The sequence below is a fragment of the Rhamphochromis sp. 'chilingali' genome (genome assembly GCF_963969265.1).
Source record: "Rhamphochromis sp. 'chilingali' genome assembly, chromosome: 3".
NCBI classification, from domain to species: domain Eukaryota; kingdom Metazoa; phylum Chordata; class Actinopteri; order Cichliformes; family Cichlidae; genus Rhamphochromis; species Rhamphochromis sp. 'chilingali'.
The window spans coordinates 32,125,361-32,145,228 of record NC_137931.1 but is presented as its reverse complement, the minus strand read 5'-3'; the positions used below and the strand labels follow the sequence as shown (position 1 = coordinate 32,145,228).

Below are 19,868 nucleotides of genomic sequence, written 5' to 3'. Positions count from 1 at the left end.
ACATTTCTATCATCCATTAATGCTGCAATTCCTTGACCGGCACAATGGTTCGTTTAGATTCACATGACTGCACTTACCATTCACACTCTTGCATGATATGCAACTTCTATTCATAGGCCACAACCTTTGTGGTGGTTAACTAACCTAACCGCAGCCTGACAATTTCCTATGCTGTAAATTTCCTTTACGTTTTAAGTGAGTATGACCCACTTAAAAACAATGAGGGTGCAGTTTGCAGATGCACAAACCTCAAGTGGGACTCGGGGTGGTACAAGAGAATTTGTTCCGAGTGAGATAACAAACAGCACTTTTACATTAGAAGGTCAAGTACACTATGAGAAAGAGTTTGGCCAAGTATTTTTTTTTCTTGGGGTCAGACCTCACAGGCTTGTGCCAGCCAAGGCCCGCTCACATTTCAAACACATCACACTAAACACGCAAAGGCTGCCAACAGCAATCAGATGGAACATTTGGAAATAATTAAAGTCTAAGTGAAAGACAGTTTGATAACAATGTTAAACTCTCCAACTGACTCCAAAAACACAGCGCCTCAGCGGTGGGGTACAGCTAGGGGGAAAGGGTTTGGGGGTTTTTTTTGTTGCTCAGAACACATAGCTATTGTTTTCTCTTTCTGTGCCGCCAAATAAGCCTATGTTGGATCAGCATAAAGCCAGAGATCATGTATGGCATAGTTTCCCTCTCCTTGTTGTGAGGAAAACATCAGAGAATTTATTATTACCATGTTTTTCTCAAGAGATAAATCCCAAACTCTTCACAGACAGCCTCAGCCTGGACTTTATGTTGCTATGCTCTTGTTTCTCGTGAATTTACTACAAACCCAGAAAGATTATCTTTAACTCTTACTGAAAGGATACATATATTAAAATACGGTAAGGTCTTACTATAGCGATAAAACCACCAGACCTAATGGCAAAAACCTGTGGTGCATCAGTACGTCAACCCCCGCCTAACCCCCCTCGCTTTTCCTCCCAGCGGGCCGAAGCCTATTCCCTCCCCAACCATGTCAGCACGCCTCACTCCCACAAACACGTCCGAGGGCACTTCAACTCACTTTTTCCCCTCACACATGGAGAATAACAAACAACTGCCAGACAAACAAAGAAAAACACACGTCTTTCTGGGAGACTGCCAAAAGATTACAACAGCTGCTGGCCAATGATGTGATTTTGTAATTGTTTAAAAATACAGCAGAACAGAGAGACTTATGGGAGAAAAGAGCAACACATGGATAGAAAAGTAGGACATTCACGGTGACATTGGTTTTGTTTTTGTACAAAAAGGCAAGATCAGCCAGTCGGTTGCAAATCTGTACGAAACCTAAGCAAAGAAATAACAAATAAAAGTCACCAGATCTGTGTGGAAATAGCCAGTGATATTTATTATTCCCAGAAGATGATGATGTCTCTGGCCAATTATCATAGGCAAAATGTTCTCATGACAAAGTATATCGACAACTAATGTTTTCAACAATGAAAAATACAGCAAATAGTCATGCTCCCAGGGGATGCATGGATGATCACACTAAGTTTCCACAGAAAATATTTAAAACTTAGAGGAAGACTGAGTCAAGTGAAAACCGAAACCCCCGGCTCCAAAATACATGTTGTTGGATAAATGGGCAAATGTTTTACAAAAAAAGCTTAGAAACAAGGGTGTCTGTTCACTAAAGTCTTGGTGTGTTTCATTAAAAAAAACGATCTATGCAGTGACAAGGCTTAGCTAAGATGTTATCATGTTATTGGTTCATTTTATTTCATATAAGGAAAGGTGTGACACCATGAGAGCAGCGGGTTACAGGATTCATCGTGCTTCCTGTGTTAGCGCAGTTCTGGTCAGAGTGACGAACTATAAAAAAACAATTCGCTGTATAGTGTTGCAAAAACTAAAGATTCTCTGCAAAGCCAAAGTGTGAACAGCAAAGGACCAAACATGATCGCGCATAAACACGAGGAATTATACACTTCAGACAAAGCGAACTAGTAATAAAAGTATTTGTGAATCAAATACATTAAATGTGTGTTTTGTCAGAGGATAAGCTCCACCCATTTTTCCTGTCACCTCTCCCCTTTCACCACAACCTATTTTAGCCCTGAAAAATGTTCATAATTTGTCCCATGGGCCAGTTTTCAGATAAAAACTGTGCATTAATATCGAATTAGCCTCTTCTTCTGTGCAACATCATGAGTCATTTCCAGGACACCGTCTAAAGATATCCATCATAACTTCTAAACTGTAACACCTCTTGTGGAACAAGTCCGATGTCTTTTAACGAATACGAACTAGTTTAGGTGACACTGATCTAACAGTGTCACACAAATAGAGAGTGCACTGTTTGATCAAACTGACACAAACCGTATCATGCATGTCATTACCATCAGCATACAACCACAGTTGACATCAAAAGTTATACAGGAAATAAAACGAGCATCTGTTGGCCCCACCACAGCGTGGTGTCTGCTGTCACCTTTCCTGTCTGCCTTTCTCCCCCGCATCTGTCTCCCCTTCTCTCCATCCACCTTTCTTTTCCCTCAGTCTTTGGTGGCAGGCAGAGTGTGTCCTGTCCAGCTGCTACTAGTGACTTTAGCTGGTCAGGCAAAACACCCACAGCACAGGAATGAGAGAAGCCGTTGTTCACTCGGTCTGAAAAGCAAGTCTACCAGACACTCTGAAGAATACATCCTTAACCCATCTCCAAAATTTTTAAAACACTACAAAATCTCAGACATACTGCAAAAGGCAAAGCCCTCCATTATTCTGTAACTCAATCTCACTCCAGTCAGCCATATCAAATTGATCTTGCAAACTACATAAGAAGAAAAGAGCAGTAAATATTCACCTTGAATCCTGACAATTCTTTGTTGCAGTATCATTCAAAGTAGGGCTGGGCCATACTGTACCGTTCACGGTAATACCGGTATAATATTGGGCAACGATAAGAAAATGAAATATGGGTAAAACGCGCATGCACAGTGCCTTTGTTTTCATACCCACATAGCGGAAAAAGCATGGCGGCGACGGAGAATGAGAAGGGCGAAAGCGGATCGTTGAATGAAACGGATGAACCAGAATTGGTTTGTAAAAATGCTGCAACTTCAGTGGTGTGGAACTGGTTTAGCTTTCATCTGTCAGATACGCAACAAAGCACTATTTTTGGTAGAGCATGCTAGCGGGCCGTTGTTATTACCGTGTTTTTTGGAAAATACGGCACACTTAAAATCAATCCTTTGATTTTTCTGAAAATCGACAGTGCCCCTTATAATCCCGTGTGCCTTATGTATGAACTCTGGTTGTGTTTACTGACCTCGAAACGATTTTATGTGGTACACGGCGCTCGAAAATCTCTCAAATGTTTTAGTACAACTTTGCTAAGCTACGAACCCGCACAGCTTGATGGATTGTCGGAGCATTGCGACTATCGTAGGCAGGAGCCTGGCGGAGTGATATGTACTGTGCTTCAACATAATATTACCGTATTGCGTGTGTATAGCCTCTTTTTAAGTTTTGTGGGTATTATACATGGTTATGCTGAGGATATGTCGGCCAGTTTCCACTGGAAATGCCTTTTGGTTAAACTGTCAGCAAGGAATTTGCATTTGCACTGTTAATTTTTTATATAACTTTAATGCACATAAAAAACAGCTGCTTTTTTAAGTGAATATACGTTGTTGGGGTTTTTTTTGCACTAATAAAGTTGTGGAGTTGTAAAGTATTTTGTGTCATATCAATTATATCGTCAGTTATATCGTTATCGCAAATTTTCAAATGTATATCGTGATAAATATTTTTGGTCATATCGCCCTGCTCTAATTCAAAGCAAAGTCTATTTCTCACAGGCCTCTCTCTGAAAAGAAAACACCTGCAATAAATGAAATTTAAGAACCAACAGCTACAAGGACAAGACAGCTAAATCTTCATTAACACCTCATCATCAGCCTAATCCTTCCCATGTCGGATCACAACCCAAATTCATTAAAAAAAAAACTATGATTTGAATTCAAATTTCTTTGCGTACAAAGTTACAAGATTAAGATCTTTAAAACGTGTTTATTAAATTAGTTTAAATGGTTAATATCGTTCACCTTTGCACGCTTGTATTTTCTGACAATGTGTTAACAGACGAACGATCTGAAACTGAAAGAGAAAAAAGAAACCATTTAGTCCACCTGCAGTCTGAACTACACACCTAACCACCCACTGACCTCCCAACACTGTGTTCTGCTCTGCGGTTCACTCATCTACAACACTGCATTAGCAGATAGTCCTCTGTTGTAACAGGGCTCAGGGGGAGGGTTTGACAGCTGGCATACCTAAAGCAAAAAAACAAGGGCTCAGGAATAGATCAGACTTTATTTAGACAATAGGGTTTATCTGCAGATGGATGTTTTGGGCTGCTGTTCAGAGTCCTGCTGATCAACACTGAAATCTATGGAGAGCCACAATTAAACTAAAGATTACTATTCATCAGAAACTTCTTCGCAGGCAGCTTACAAGCTTATTATAAAGTATTATGCATCAGCACCGGCAACTACTGCAAATGTCACAGCGTCGAAACCACATGTAATAATATAAAAAGATTGTGGTTTCATTCTGAAAGTGAGAAGTTCTACACAGACAGAGACACATGGCAAATAACTTTCACCGCTACGTTTGTTCCCGTTTACTCTACGTGGGCACACACAGGAAGATGTTGTGACGTGGATTTGTTTGAAATACTTCGTTAAATACTATCTTGATGCTTCCCCTACGATTTACCACGACAGAGGCAGCGTTTATAAAAGATTGTGAACAGATAATTTAGTATCTGGCGATGTGATGCTGAACTATGTCACTGTAGCATATATTTGAGCAAACTGCATCTAAAATGTACCTTTTTCAAAATTTGTTGTTCTGGTTCTGGCCAGGAATAAAACAGGAAAATATAAATGGCAGAAAAAAGAAGCTGAGCCTGGCAGAAACTGTCGAGAAACTTTTCTGTGTTTAAAGTAGAAACATTGTTTAAAGAGTTTATCTCGTGTCACGATGGCAGAAAGAGAGTAGTCAACAACACATTTAGAACAAGAAAAAGGTTTCTCCAAGTTAGACTGTTGGGGACGTCGTAGCTTCTGTGTAGGTCTCTTGCCTGTAAGTTCGCTGATGGACTTAAAGTATGTTTCGGCTGCAAACTACTCAGTTTCCCCTCCATCGCCACCTCAAAATGTACTTATTTATCTACAGGGCTCTAGAGTGCGACCAAATTTTTCAGCGGTGCGACTAAAAAAAAATAAAATATTTGGTTGCACCTGTGCGACCAACTGTTCGGGTAGCAAAAAATAAAAAATAAAAAATCTGCAACCTTCCCTGTGGTCAACAACAGACACACATTATGCCCCTATCGTGGACTAAACCAATCAGAGATAGTAAGGGGCGGGACCTCTCTGATTGGCCGTGGTCCAGTTGAAAGTGCAGGTGGAAGTGGGAGGTGAGTAGCTTGAATAAAGCGATATCAATTCATTAAATCCTGAATTGACTTTTAAATATAACTGTGTTTTGCCAGAAACGCCAGATTCTCAGATTAAAGCTCACAAAACCATTTCAACAACAACCAAACAGCAAATGAGAGCAGGTACACGGATTCCACACAAAGACGTAAACACAGAGGACCGACGCATCAGAATCAACTTTGTCTTTCTCGGGTTTCTTACCTGACGGCCCATAGACGGACACGCTGTCGGAGCTTAGCGATTCTGATGCGTCCGGTCCGCGCTGTGTTTACGTCTTTTTGCGCTGATTCTGAGCTGCAGGTTTTGTCTCTCTCCAACCAAAATTCACCGAGCCAGCAGCAAAAGAAGCAGCAAACTGCGCTTCACATTTGATCAATGTCGTCATGAATTTTGCTGTTTTGCTTCCACGACTATTAAAATCACACTTCATGCACAGCTAGCTCTCTCTCTATCTCTCTCTGTACTTCAAGAACAGTTTCCCGTCTCCAATCTCCGTTTTCTGTATTATTCATTCGCTTATTACCCACCAGTCTACCGTTGTTTACAGCGCTGTCGGCTGCTGTCTTTTTCTTTTTCACTTAAATGACCTCTGACAAGAAAGCCTATTTTTTCTGTTGTTCAATACTGAAGAAATTTAAACTTTATATGCAGAACATTGTAGAATATTTTTAAGGTTATCTGCTATAAAAAGCCAGACCAGGAAAATCTCCTTCATGTTTTTCTGTGTTTTATTCTCAGTTACTTTCACACAAAGGCATCTGCTGTGATGTTCACAATTCTGATGAAGTCAGTACTGATAAATGATCAGAATTATAATATTTCTGACTGTCTGAGGCTAAGTTGAATCGAATCGGGACTTTGAAAACCGGAATCGAATGGATTATAGAAATCAGTGATGATACCCAGCCCTAGTGAGCAGCCTAGGCACGACAGAAGTGGATGTAGCTGTAATAGGAAAAGAACTATTGCTAACTTTTCTGTTAAGTTAAGGCCTGATGCTTCTGAAATTCATAGCCAGTGCTCTGACACGGTGTCATCAATCTTTGAATGCTGAAAAAGCACAGTGTATCCAGAAAAACACATATTATATAAATTATTATAAAATTTGTGTGCGCCTAACTTTTGTGCCGGTGGTAAAAAGTTAGTCTAGAGCCCTGATCTATTAGTTTATCTGGTTTTTAACTGAATTATAATGGAAGTTAAGTGATCAGTGAGGCCTGCAGTATAACAAAATAAGTCAATTTTAACACTGAAATATGCAAAGCAAGGCTCTGGAGTCCCAGACTAAAAACATGGAGCTGAAAATTAGCACAATATGGTGATCAGTATTTGCAGAGTTCACAACCAGGGCTTCCTGCAGAGTGACTGATTCTACGTGAGAAAAGCACATGAACATGAAAGAGTAGCACCAATGACTGACACGCACTTTAACCTGCTACCTTTTCTCCTTACCACCCCCTGGTTAGATGTTTATTTCTTCAGTTATGCCTTTTTGAGGATTAGTGTCAAATATACAGACACTGAGCCTAACAGAAACGTTGGATATAGTGTGACAAGACCGTGTGCAGGACAAATTTATTTTCTGTAAAAAGATATTAATTATATTCTTTTATTTTTCTTCACTGTCTAAGCGTCACTGTGATAGTATTAGAGCTCAGATAGGAAGTGAGCATATAAATCCATATTAAGAAGGGAGAGACTGTGCAAATACTCACTTTTGATATATTTAAACAATGTGAGGTCCAAGCAGTGATGTCACTAGACACTTTTCACAGTCCTTGGCAGGCTACTTTTGGACCTCATTTGTTATACACTAATATCTCTTTCAGATATTTTGTTCCAATTCAGCAGATTATTTTTCCAGACTATTATGTGATAACGTATAAAAATCCTGCTCTTGTTTTTATATATTCCCTGACTACAAGCTTCCTCAAAAAAAAATTTTAAGTGAAGAAAACCAGTCTCTATATAATTTGACATTGTGCAGAGTACTGGTTGCTTTGCAGTTTGAAAATCTGTCCTGTTGCTTTCAATTAATAGAACCAGCCTCATGCTTAAAATAACTACAAAAACACCAGGGCAATTGGAGTGGAATTGCAAGAATTTAGAAGAAATAATAAAATAAGATGGCCTGGAGGTAGAAACAATGTTGTAATTATGTTGTAATGCTCTAAATTTTTCTGTTTTTTTACTATAAACAAATATAGTAGATGTCTGTATCACACATATCTTTGTTTATTCCAGTAATAAAATGCATAGAAACATAGGGTAAAAAATATATAAGTGCAGAATTCACATAATGTTATCGCTATCAGATCTAAATCTGGTTGCAACACATTTATTTCATCTATAAAACATATACAGTTGGGTATACTATGAACAAGAGAATAATTTCTCACAATGCCATCTTGAGATAACATACATGTATAGCCACATGTATATCATAGAGGCTGTCTGGGCATTGTACTGAATTTTTTCACATTATGCAACGTATTGTAACTTGTGGTGACTAATTAGTTACCCAGAGCGTGACAGTGTTGAAATCATGACTACGTTTGATAGCAAGGTGATTGCACAGGTCACCAGATAGGAGACAACCTTTCTGCAAACAGTAGACCTAGACTGACTGCAGTAACCTTCAGAGAGATCTTCGAAGGTTTGCAAATAATTGTTATCTAATTTATAAATGCAGACAGATTGCCAACATGTTCCCATCAGTCTGAGTAAGTGTTTGTTAATGAGCACACTTGAGGGCACTTAACTCAACTGGCTGCCAGCTAGTTGTATGCTAGTTCATAGTCCTATAAAGCACGCCAGTTGGTGAGCAAAAATGTAATGTCAAACTGTTAAATTTGAATTTTTGTCTACATAGACATCAACAGATATGTGATGTTCGATGATTCATCGCAGTTAATTGCTGTATTATCGGAAACACATTGAATTTAATTGCCAACATGACCTCAATCAAATTGCAGACTGATACCTGACTGTCGTACGATAGCATTTATGCAAGGCTTTAGAGACAATTTTAGTATGCTTGATAATCTCATTTTTCAGCAAACAAACAGTTAAAGTAAGACTTGGTCTTATTCTGTAAAATAGATACTGACAGAGCTGAACTCTTAAAGAATAATTTGCAGATGAAAAAGATGCTAAATCGCAATATATGTTACTGCAATACTCAGCACATTGGAAAATGCTAAAAATCAAAATAACATCATTTCGACTGTATGTATAATGTCGTGATAATATCGTATCGTGGCGTGTCTGGTGATTCTAATGTCCAGGATGATGATTTCAAATGTCTTTGTTTATCCAAACAACCCTAAGCTAAAAAAGGCAGGTTGCTAATGATGTTTGCTCCTTTAATGACCAATTTATTCATGTAGACAAACTTCTTCTGTCATAGTCCCTGTGGCTGTCCGGCTGACTCATTAAGGCTACATGTGTTATTGTTTTTGTTTCGCTCTCGCTCTCTCTACCTCTCCTGCCTCCTCCCCTGCCTAGGCGGAGCTCACCACAAGCTCCTGCATTTGGCCACACACCTGCAGGCAATTACACACCTGCAGGCAATTACACACCTGAGGCTCACCATCCAGCAGTTTCGTGGGCACTACTTAAGGTGGTGGCTCAGAGCTTCTCATCGTTGGACTGTTGTACAGACTCACGTTAGTGTAAGCCTGGCTTTGACTTTCTGTTTGTAAATAGATTTCCCTGGGCCCGTCCCTTGAGCCTTTCTTGAATTCCCGAGCGTGAGTGTTTGACTGAGCAGTGTGGCGAGTTTTTGCGTGGAGCGTGTTGGAGTAGGAGAGCGGAACGAGTGTGCGTGTGTGGAGCGTGGAGCACCGAGCGAGTGAAGAGACCCTTCCCTTGGATCCCCGGGCCACTGATCTTTCCCCACACTTTGTATATAGTTTACTTGGTGTTTGTAAATAAAAGACTGTTCATTTCAATCTTTCCGTCTGCACTTGAGTCCGTTCAGTCAGCCCAGACACGGTCAAGATTGTGAAACATGTATATGAATTTTTACAATTAGAAAACTACCCCCTGTGAGTGGTGCATCTGACGTCACAGCCCTCTTCTACCATACAAAGAAATATACGCCCCCGTTTCCACAGAATGCACTTTGTTGCTTTCCACAGCATGGCACTGAGCCAACCACTTGGGTACAGGAAGTGATGTCAGTCTGTGTGCCAGTTAGGGACAAATCTGATATTCCCACAAAGCCATTTCCAAAGATAAACATACAGAACCGTTCCCCTGTGTGTGTACACATCCTAATTCAGTTGCCAGTATTTCTTCAACAATTCTGACTGTGTTTCTTCAAATGCAAAAGTAAGGCAGCAGCACTGATACACACATTCACTACACAGATAGACAAAAGAGCCGTGGAATAATGTTAAGAAAAAGCCAAGTTAATTAAAATGTATGAAGAAGCATAGAGGTGTATCTTTGAGATATGCCTGTTCCCCTGGGAATGGGATTAAATGAATTGTTATATCTTTCCTTCTTACTGCAGGGCATAATTCCCATGGACCATGAACCTTAAAAACCAGTTTAGAGAACATAATATTCTACCCGCTTTTGTTTTCCTAAGGGGGTTTGGACTAAAGAATCACTAGCTCTGCAGTGTTGACATAAGCACAGCCCACTCACCCCTGAACCTTGAGCCACTACTACAGGAAGTGAGTAAAGCCTTTCATAAGGGTAGTGTAAGTTCACTTCACCGGCCCTCCTATGAAAAGGATTTATCTCTGGATTGTAAAACTTGGAGGCATGAGAGGAGGAAGCTGGAATGGGATGAAGAGAGGAGGGGCAGGGGTGAGCCTGAACGCCATTAGGGAAGTCATAAACTTCGCCATCAAAGTGTGAAGTCTGAAGTTAGATATCCCACAAATCTGTCTGTAACTCAATATCACCCAAACAGTCTTTATTGGTAGATTCATCTCTGCAGCTGGCATACAGTAGAAAACACAGCTAAATCAGACACTCATTTCACTGGATTATATTTTATCTACTGTTTGAAGGGAGTAAGGATATGCAAGCAAAGCTTCTTTTAGTTCCTAAGTATGTTAACAGGTGTTGAGATAATAAATTAACTTCCTTTGGATGTAAACTTCGACGTTGAAAGGCAAGTATGGTCCTATCATTTTGAAGGTTTATGTTCAAGAGTGGCCAAATAAAGGGAAACTTACTTTAAACCAGATCAATACTTACTGCTAGCGCCATTTTTAACTTAAGTACACTTAAGTTAAAGTGTACTTAAATAATGTTACAAAGGGCTAAACAATAAGAAACTTCAATAAGTGAAAAATGAATTTCATAGAGTAAAAATTATTTTAATATAAACAGGAAAAAACAAATACTGCATATTAAAAATAGGTTGAAGTAAAAAATAGTTTTTGCAAAGAGATGTCGAGTTCAACTGCCTGCGATCTTCAGGCAGAGAATTCCACAGTCGTCGGGCCTGAACTGCAAAGAACACCTTTAATGACCAACGACTCTTTGGGGCTGCTAACATGCGTCAGGCAGTAACCAGTGTTCATATGCCGTAATCACTTCTGTCTCTTCAAATGACCCCAAACTGACTCAAAGCAGTTTATATCAAGACCCAACATGGTGAAGGACTTCTTTGTTCTTGTCACTCAAGACGGTTCTTTTTTAGTGTTGCTGTATTTTTAAGACAAGTGTCTTGTGGTGGAATGAATGCAGACTTAATCAGATGACTCCCCGAAGGCATCTGTACGTTGCATAACGATCTAAATAGCATAATATAAGACATCAATCTACCAAATAATTACAGAGAAAGAAATGGGTTCAGGTAAGTGACTAATTTGACTGGTCCTTCTAGAAACAAGTTTTGCCACTTGGCCACCGCTTTAACAGTTAATACAACCATGTATCTAATTAATGAGGAGGGAGCCTAAACTTGAATTTCAGTAGTGATTGGCATATAAAAACAGTTCAGACCTGATGCAAACCTCTCCAAAAGTTTGGTGAGTATGCCCAAAAATAAGATTTACAATGTTTTCCCACGGCAGGTTATACTTCTACATATAACATATCTACAAACATACAAACATAGACGGCATTAGAGGTTTATAAGCAGCTCGAACCAGACTGCCAGCATCATGAGCATATTTGGATAATCCCACCAGAATTCTTAACAAAATATTCTAATTCACATTATAGATACCGTAAGTCTGTCACCACACAGCTGAACCTGTTGAAACCTGAAACCTCTACTGCACTATGCATCAACACAGCAACATAAATGGATAACATTTTTCACAGTTGGGTTGCTGATTAGCTTTTTGGGGGCAGGATTGTTTTATTCAGGATTCTTTAAATTATGAATAGAAGGATTTCTCTTAGCTATTTTCTGATATATCAGTATCATCATTTCTAATGACCAATAGATGTAAAAAGTAAAGAAGAGATGAGAGAAACACTCTTTAATAATGTTATGGGTGTTGATGTTGCAAAGTTTGGTCATGTTTAAGTTAGAAGGTTTTTCTTTGTAAATGCAGATCTGAAAAGATACTTAACAGCTTAGTGTAGCTATGATTTATGTAGTATATAACATACTAGGTACTGATAGTGAGACTGGTCATTATTCATCAGCCCTGACAGATGTAGGAGGCTCATGTTGGTAAGTGATCAAAAAAAAACAAAAAAACATGACCACTTACAAGCAGCATATGAAGTCACAGGCAAGCAGGCAAGATGGAAGCGGGTACATTTCTGCCTACCTCTCCATGCAGGCATAAATCAGAGGTCTTTGAAGAGATGGAAGACAAGGCTAATTCCCAGAGGAACACAGGAGCCACTGTGTAAAGTGAGACAGCTGGGGGAGACCGAGCATATGACTAAAGACTGGCTGTGCTACCACTGTATGTCTTTACTGATGGGTGCTGACATGTGCTGTCTGGACCTATAACATCAAAGCAAATAAGTTGTCAACTCAATCAAGAAACAAGAAGTGGCTTTTCATATATATTTAAAGAAGTTGTGAATTTTCCAACTCTGGGACTAATGTAGGCTAGCTTACCTTATCTTTAATAGATAACATCAGCTGAGAATTATACACAAAATAATACAGTAACAGTAAAAAACAAAAATGCAAGAAGGAAGAGTCCTATAATGCTATAACAACAGCAACACAAGCACTGCTACAGTCTGTTACACTGAAATACCATAAGTGGCGTGCAACAGCCATCAGCCAACCCAGCACAAATCAGTTCTCAGCAGTACTGAAACTACCCAAGCAGTACAACATTTACCATGCAATGGAGAGAAATGTCTGTCTTGCAGCTCCAAGGGCAGCTTTCTCATCAATCATAGATGCCTTCAAAAGCCGAGTTTTTGACAACAGCTCGGCGGGGGTTTGGGAACAGCCACATCGTCTGCATTCACAAAGATTTAGACGTAGTTGTGGAAGCAGAGAGGTGTGCCCTGGGGTCTTTCTTCTTGTCCCACTAGATATCAGACTCGTTTCATTTGTGCTGGATCATCTGCTTTGCCAGAACTCTCAATGTAAAGTATTTAATACAATCCACCCAACAGATTTAATAAAAAAAAATAAATCTGGCAGATGGACTGGGGATCAAGTGGAGATGAAATGTTTAAGTTAAAGTGCAGTGTTTTAGTTTAATAACCGCAATGTCCCCGTTATACAAAGAGACAACATTCTAAAAATAATTTTGATATAAAAATCAAAATTTGAAAGAGTGTGTTAAATAGACTATAGACAAAAAAGGAAAAACTGGGAGCCGGCATGCTGATCAGGATCACAAGGAAAGTGTTTCTAGGTATCAATGATAGCCATCCTTAGCCTCCTCAATCTGACATCTGAATTTACACAGGCACACACCCTTACTTACCCGTTAAAATCATAAGTCTTGCCTAGTTAGGCATATTTGGAGGGGAATTTGCCAAAGCAATAAATAACATGAACTTGTTTAATCAATCATATAGCAGCCCAAAATGTCTTTGTTCTTGTGATATTTTATAGAACTATCACTCATATGTGATAACAGGGGCTTTTGAGAAGCAGCAGGCTGCCATCAACAGAAGGCAAAGGCTGAAACAATGCTGGTCCTTTGTGCCAGTAAGTAAGCCCAGTGCAAGAGAGCCAAAGAGGTGGAAAGGGCAAGTCAGACGGCATTTTCACACACACTGGAAGAGACTACATTCCACTGGGCTTCAACTTTACAAAGGGGAGGGCAAAGAAGAAAAATGACTTGTCAAGTGCCATGTTGTCTCATCTATTAACATGCACAAAGGAGGCTTGGGAGAGCCTCTTAACTGGACAGTTAAAAAACAGAAAGTGTGATGAATAATTGGCCAGTTAGAGAAGACCACAGACAATGAATAAGCAAAGAAGATTTTCAACAAATAAATCAATAATCATGCAGCTGAAATGAGCTCCAGCCTCCCTGTGATCTTGAATTGGATAAACAAATCTTAGGATTTTTTTTCTTGTTTTCTGTTTTGCAGATGCACTATTACAGTGCTTTTTAAGTGTATAACAGCTCACTACAAGCTACTTCAGAACTACTTTCTCTGTCAAATTCTGAAAATCAAGTGGAAAGCATATGTTTGTGATCTATAGCACGGATCAAGCTCTGAAGGTCTTACTGTCATTTTTTGGAAGTCACCCCTGTTTTTAAAAGGGATTATTCCAAAACTGCGACATGGTCTTTCATCAGGACTCATCTGGTGGAAAAGGAGTGGGGAAGGTGAGGCCCCAGGAGGGGTGAGTCTGTTGAAAGACACAACCTGGAGGCCTTCACCTTGCATCCCATATCAGGATTTTTTGAGTCATACGCCCAAATTTGGCATCTTTGCAAAGTGATGAAACTGCACTTAATAAAAAAAAGACACCTCAAGCAATATAATGTGATAGCCCAAAATATTTTTTCTTGCTGCTTCCGTAGGTTATCAGAACAGAGGGAGTCCAATTTTTTACTATTACGCTCTCATTCTTCAATGAAGTCACACTCCACATAACTTTCTTACTCTTACTCTCCAGATTTATTTTTTTTTTTTTTTTTTTTTTTCCACGGGGCTGTTAAACACAATGGAAAGCGCACGATCACCCCAGCTGTCTCCCATTACTGGCTCTGACCAAAATTATTTACACGCCTGCTTACTGGAACTATGGAGAGAGTGAGAGCGAGAGAGGGGAAGAGAGAGGGTTGGGGGCGGGATTTGGTTGACTCCTTCAGATTTACGTAAGCATCCTCTTAACAAGAGGCTGATAAGAAATGACAGACATAGAAGATCTTGTGTCTGTAGAAACTTGTCTGCTGCACTTCACTTAGGCACTCTTCCATGTGTTGGTGAGAGTCTGCTTTCAAAAAAGCTAGTATATGAGTTAGTAAATCAAACTAAATACTCCACCAATCACTTTACACACTTTACACTGTTAATTAAACTGGGTAATACTGCGGTTCCCTTCATTCATAAGTAAAAGCTATAAACACACAGGGCCGCAATGACTGCCTCCTACTTGACAGCACTGTTAAGATAAAGGCTTCACCATGGGGGAGAGCAGATCTGTAATTAGACAGACTCAGGACACCCGTTGCTATGTAAACATCCCAACCACTCAGCGTAGCAGCACACTGCCTCTGCGCTGCGCTGCTCCGGCTCCTCGCATGAATCACTGGGCCACATCTGGTTTAGCATGCTGGAAGGGACTTTGTCGGTTTGGCACGCCGTGCGTGTGTGGAGTGTGTCGATTTGGACCAGACGACCCACGGCTGCGCTTACTTCTCTCCTCCCCCTGGCTACCCCACCTCTCAGATTACAGCGGTTGCACAATGCTCTCTGGCAGTCCTGACTCTTGCTGGCCCTAAGAAAGCACCGTGGATACACAGACAAACCTTTTGCTCAACTGTGGAGAGAAAGAAAAGTTACAACCACTTTTGGCACCGCAGTGACTCGCGTCTGCCAGGAGTATAGAAAAATGCAGACTGAAAGAAGTTGTTTACTCGAATGTAAAGCTGAAAGCGAACATATGCACTCTGAATATGAGCACGGCTCCAAATTCTCTCTCGTTTTGTTTAACAGTCTACAATGAATCGCTGGAGACAAATTCGCACTAGTAGCTTGGTCATCCATCAAGCCACCTCATAAGTAAAATCAGGATAGACAATAAGAGAGAAAGTGCTTTTGCACTCAATAACGCTGGTGTGTTTTTCAGTTAGCCAACACCCCGGCCTTGTGCCTCCAGTGTAACCAGCATCCTGCCGGAGCTGTTTTTGGCAACTGTCTCAAATTAATATCTGGCGTGGCTCCTGAAAGACTTTATTTCACTGTAAAATCCACAGTCAGCCCCAATGTCCCTAATATATCCTTCACAAAGTTACCATTATGGCATGCTTAGGAGACGCAACCGCAAAATGGCAGCGATCATATTGAGGGAGAAAAAAAAACAACAACTTATAAACAGCAGAGTGAAGCAGCAGAGCACAGAATTGAAATATGGACATCAAGGTGCTCTCAGTCTGACTTTTAAGAGTTATGGGAGGCTCAGAACCTGGATTGCATTACGCTGAAAGAAGACTCATTGCAGACTAATCTAAACATTACGTAAGAGCACTCCTGACAAGTTTAAGGGCAGATGTGACTGTTTACACAGATGCTGTGCGATAGTAGGAACAGACAGTAAAAGAGAGAGAGGTGAAAGAAAGAGGCTGATGTGGTGTGGAGTGTCCGTGATGTGGTTTGGAGTAAAGAAAAACTGGTAAGCTTCTCAGTGGCAGTTTTAAAAAATATTTGGCAGAAAGCAAAAAGGATAATGTTCTGAATGTGCTATTTGGCATACATTTTCCCTTAAACGATAGAAAACACCCCCCCCAAAAACAAATCATTTGCCAGTAAATCAGTGAATACAGTCACTGCCAATACTCTTTGGAGGAAAGGGCATTTGGTTGTCAAACTGTAAATATCTGTCCCTTGTGACTTAGTATAACAATGCATCTTGCCGTGTGAGGAGGAATTTAGAGGAAAACTTCGTATGGGACTTCATTGTGTTGGAGATCCTGGCATTGTGGCAGAAATTATGTTTGCTCTGCCCACAACACATATTCACTAACTTGCTATTGTCTGAGTAAGAGTCAGCTCTCTGGAGTGCGGTTCAAGCCCCCAGAGAATAAGAGAAGAACTTTTACAATAATTACCTATGGCGGCAATCAGACTGAAACTATGAAAAATGCGAACCACACATTATTCCTGTGCTGCCACAGAAAAACAAAACGGGATACTGCAGTCTAAATCTGGAGTGAGTTCAAGTCGAGAGCCGTACATTGTGAAACTGCTTTCTGTAAACAGGACATCTTACATTCTAAAAAAGAGACCAAACGGAATGAACACTTGAATCTGAATATGGTTTGTGCTCCTTTCAAGTCAGTGTGACAGGTTTGTCCTCAAACTGTAGGGCTAAGTGTCAGGATGGGGTCAGTACACTATGGGATTTGTTCAATTTACCAAACAAAGAAACCCACAGTTGAACTTTGCAGCCAGTGTAGATGTAAAAGCAACGAAAGTTCCTCTAATTACCTCTCATGGCCAACTCCACAACTACTTGAAACTCCACCCACTTCTAGTCAACACAGATGTGGCCACAATTGCCGACTACTCACCCGAAACAGAACATCAACAATTCTCCCAACAACTTTCAAGGGACTGGCATGAAATTTGGTACAGATAATACTGGACCAGAGGTTTTTAGTTTAACGCTATTAGGATTATTTTATTCCCTTGAATTTCTACGCATATGCAGTTTTCTTGTATCCTATTTGGATATTGAGGGAAAAAAGTGGTGCAAATATTCATGGCACTTTATCTTCATTAATAAAGATAAATCGTGATGGATCTGGGTCTGCAAATAGGTTGACATTGTTAGGGTTTTAGCGAAATTCCAAGAAACTCATTCTAGTATTTCTCTACATTTTACAAACTAATTGGCACAAAATCTGCTAAAGACATTCATGCTCCCCAGAGGAAGATCCATGCTGGATTAGATTTTTTTTTTTTAATTTGGTCTATAAAATCTTTAAAATATTTTGGTTTTCAGTGTGATGCTTTAAAAAGTTACTGGCTACCAGTTGCTAAATTGCCATTCCAATTTCTCCACACCTGTGAAACTGACAAGTTTTTATGCTTCCAAGGGGATTTATTCTGATGTCTTCATAGATCCATGCATCCATCCTTTGCCATCCAGGTCTGGTCCAGACAGCAGTCTAAAAAGAGATTCCTACACCACTCTCCAGCTCTTCTGGAGAAACACTGAGTCATTACCAAGAGATAACATCTCTACAGAGATTTAATCTCTCCAGCATGCCCTTGCTCTTCCCTGGGACTCCTCCCAGTTGGCCATGATCAGAACACCACATCTAGGAATTGTCCAGGAGACATCACCACCAGCAGATGCTTTTTTAGGTGAGAATAAAATCATCACAGGCATTCTTGCCCCCTCATGATATACTCTATATATTTTGCTGATCCTCCTTGAGTATTCATCCATCAATATTCATATGAGACTTTGCTCTGTCTTTAAACAACATGCAGAATGTACAGTTTGTTTGTTTTTTGTTTTTTTAAAAAGCAGCAAAAATGCTAAGAGAAGAAGATAAATGTAACCTTTTAATATCAGACTATTATAATTGTCATTGTGTGCATGTTAGCATGATAATGCCTTTTTTTCCTTTGTACTGCTCAAGTCTCAAAGAGCTGATATGACTGCAGAGACTTGACTCTCTGTGTGGCAGAACTGTCTTAGGAAGTCTAAAGGCCGCAGTATACCCACGTTTCAGAGAAACTTGTATTTATACCCATGGTTACGGCACAGGAAGCTGCTGCAGTATTCTCCGAACAATAGGTGTCACCACTCAGATAATATCACCACATAAGGGCTGATATAGGGGGAGAAGAAGTTAAAATGAGAAGCCAAGACTTTGTCGAGTGTTTTTTGCGAAGTTTTTCGACAACCTCTCGAGTTTTCAAAAACTGTCAACCTGTAGCACATACAACCACCTGTGTAGCAGTTTACTTATCTATTTTCTCTCTCTTTGGTTTGTCTGCATCACTGCTGTGAATTACGGAGTACTTGGCAGAATCTGAGTCTCATTCCACCCAATCTGACAGATACACGTAGGCCTGCTGAGTGTTTTGTATTCTCAGATCGAACTTGTCAGCACTTTCTTTAGTATAAATCCCCCTTACTCATGACTCTGACAAGCACTGTCTAGAAAGGCATGCTGGGAGAAGGGTGGAAAATCCCATAGCATAGGCAACATTTTGACACCACAATGTTTCAACACCATAACACCATAAGGATTTTTGCAAAGTTTGTATGATTACAACAATTCTGAAGCAGAGCCAAACATCCAGAATAATTAATAAGTTCCATCTTCCAAAACCATACTGGAGTTGTTAACGCCGAGCTAAATTATGCACTTTCAAGTAACAAGTAAATTATCAGGGTTTATTTTTGATTATTCATCTCCTCTAACGCTATAAACTAAAATCATGGTTCACAAACTGAAGTATGAAGCAAACTTCGGTTCAGGAGATGTTTTTGCTCTTCAAACAAACAAACACACATATATCTGATAACACCTAGTCTCACACGAAAAGCATAGGAAGTGGCTTGAAATGAAATAAACATACCTGCAGATGCCAGGCAACATATTGCAAGAAGCATCAAGGGAATATGGGACCTTGTAGCCATTTTATTATTCTGCAGATTCCAGTATGATAAAAGTGGATGAACTGGCCGTTCTTCAGCGTCTCACAAAGGTTTCCCTTCTTGAGAATGGGTCTGCAGAAAGCCACGTTCAGGCTCCAGCTGCAAGTGAACAAAAATAAAAGATGTCAACCAGAAGAAGCAGGTTCAATTAAAGCATTTACAAACAGCAGGGAACTGGGCTCTGCTTAATATACAGCGTGGGAGTGATGAGATGAGACAAGAAGAGAGGCACTTAGGAGACCAGGGGATTAATCTGGGAGGGTTAATTGGAGGTTATGCATGCTTCAAAGGACCAGGCTGCACACACCTTCCAAGCCTGTTAGAGTGTGCAAGTAGTTTGGGATGGATGACTGACTTGCTGGGTGTTAACAGTCCAGAACATGCCACAGGTTATTAACACACTTTAATTTAAAGACTCAGGAAACTCTAGTGGGGTCTTGAGTAAGCAGCTTAGTACCACCGCACTAATTACCATGACCCTGACTGAAGCTTTAACTTAATCTAAGTGTAAACAGTGACGGCTATGACAAGGGGAAAAATGAAATTCATGTACATTTATAAACAAAGAATATCCAGAATTTTACAGAGTTTCTCTCAGAAAGTGGCAG

At 40.1% G+C, this 19,868-nt stretch overlaps 1 protein-coding gene across 2 annotated transcripts in view; it reads right to left on the bottom strand.

The window, feature by feature from the left end:
* Positions 1-19,868, bottom strand: part of tgfbr3 (transforming growth factor, beta receptor III) — a 68,501-nt gene that overhangs the window by 44,462 nt on the left and 4,171 nt on the right. For both annotated transcript variants that reach the window (XM_080879110.1, XM_080879111.1), the window contains exon 2: positions 19,182-19,359. In XM_080879110.1, the coding sequence (XP_080735236.1) occupies positions 19,182-19,242 (61 nt within the window). In that variant the 5' untranslated portion in view covers positions 19,243-19,359. The remainder of the gene's footprint in view (positions 1-19,181; positions 19,360-19,868) is intronic.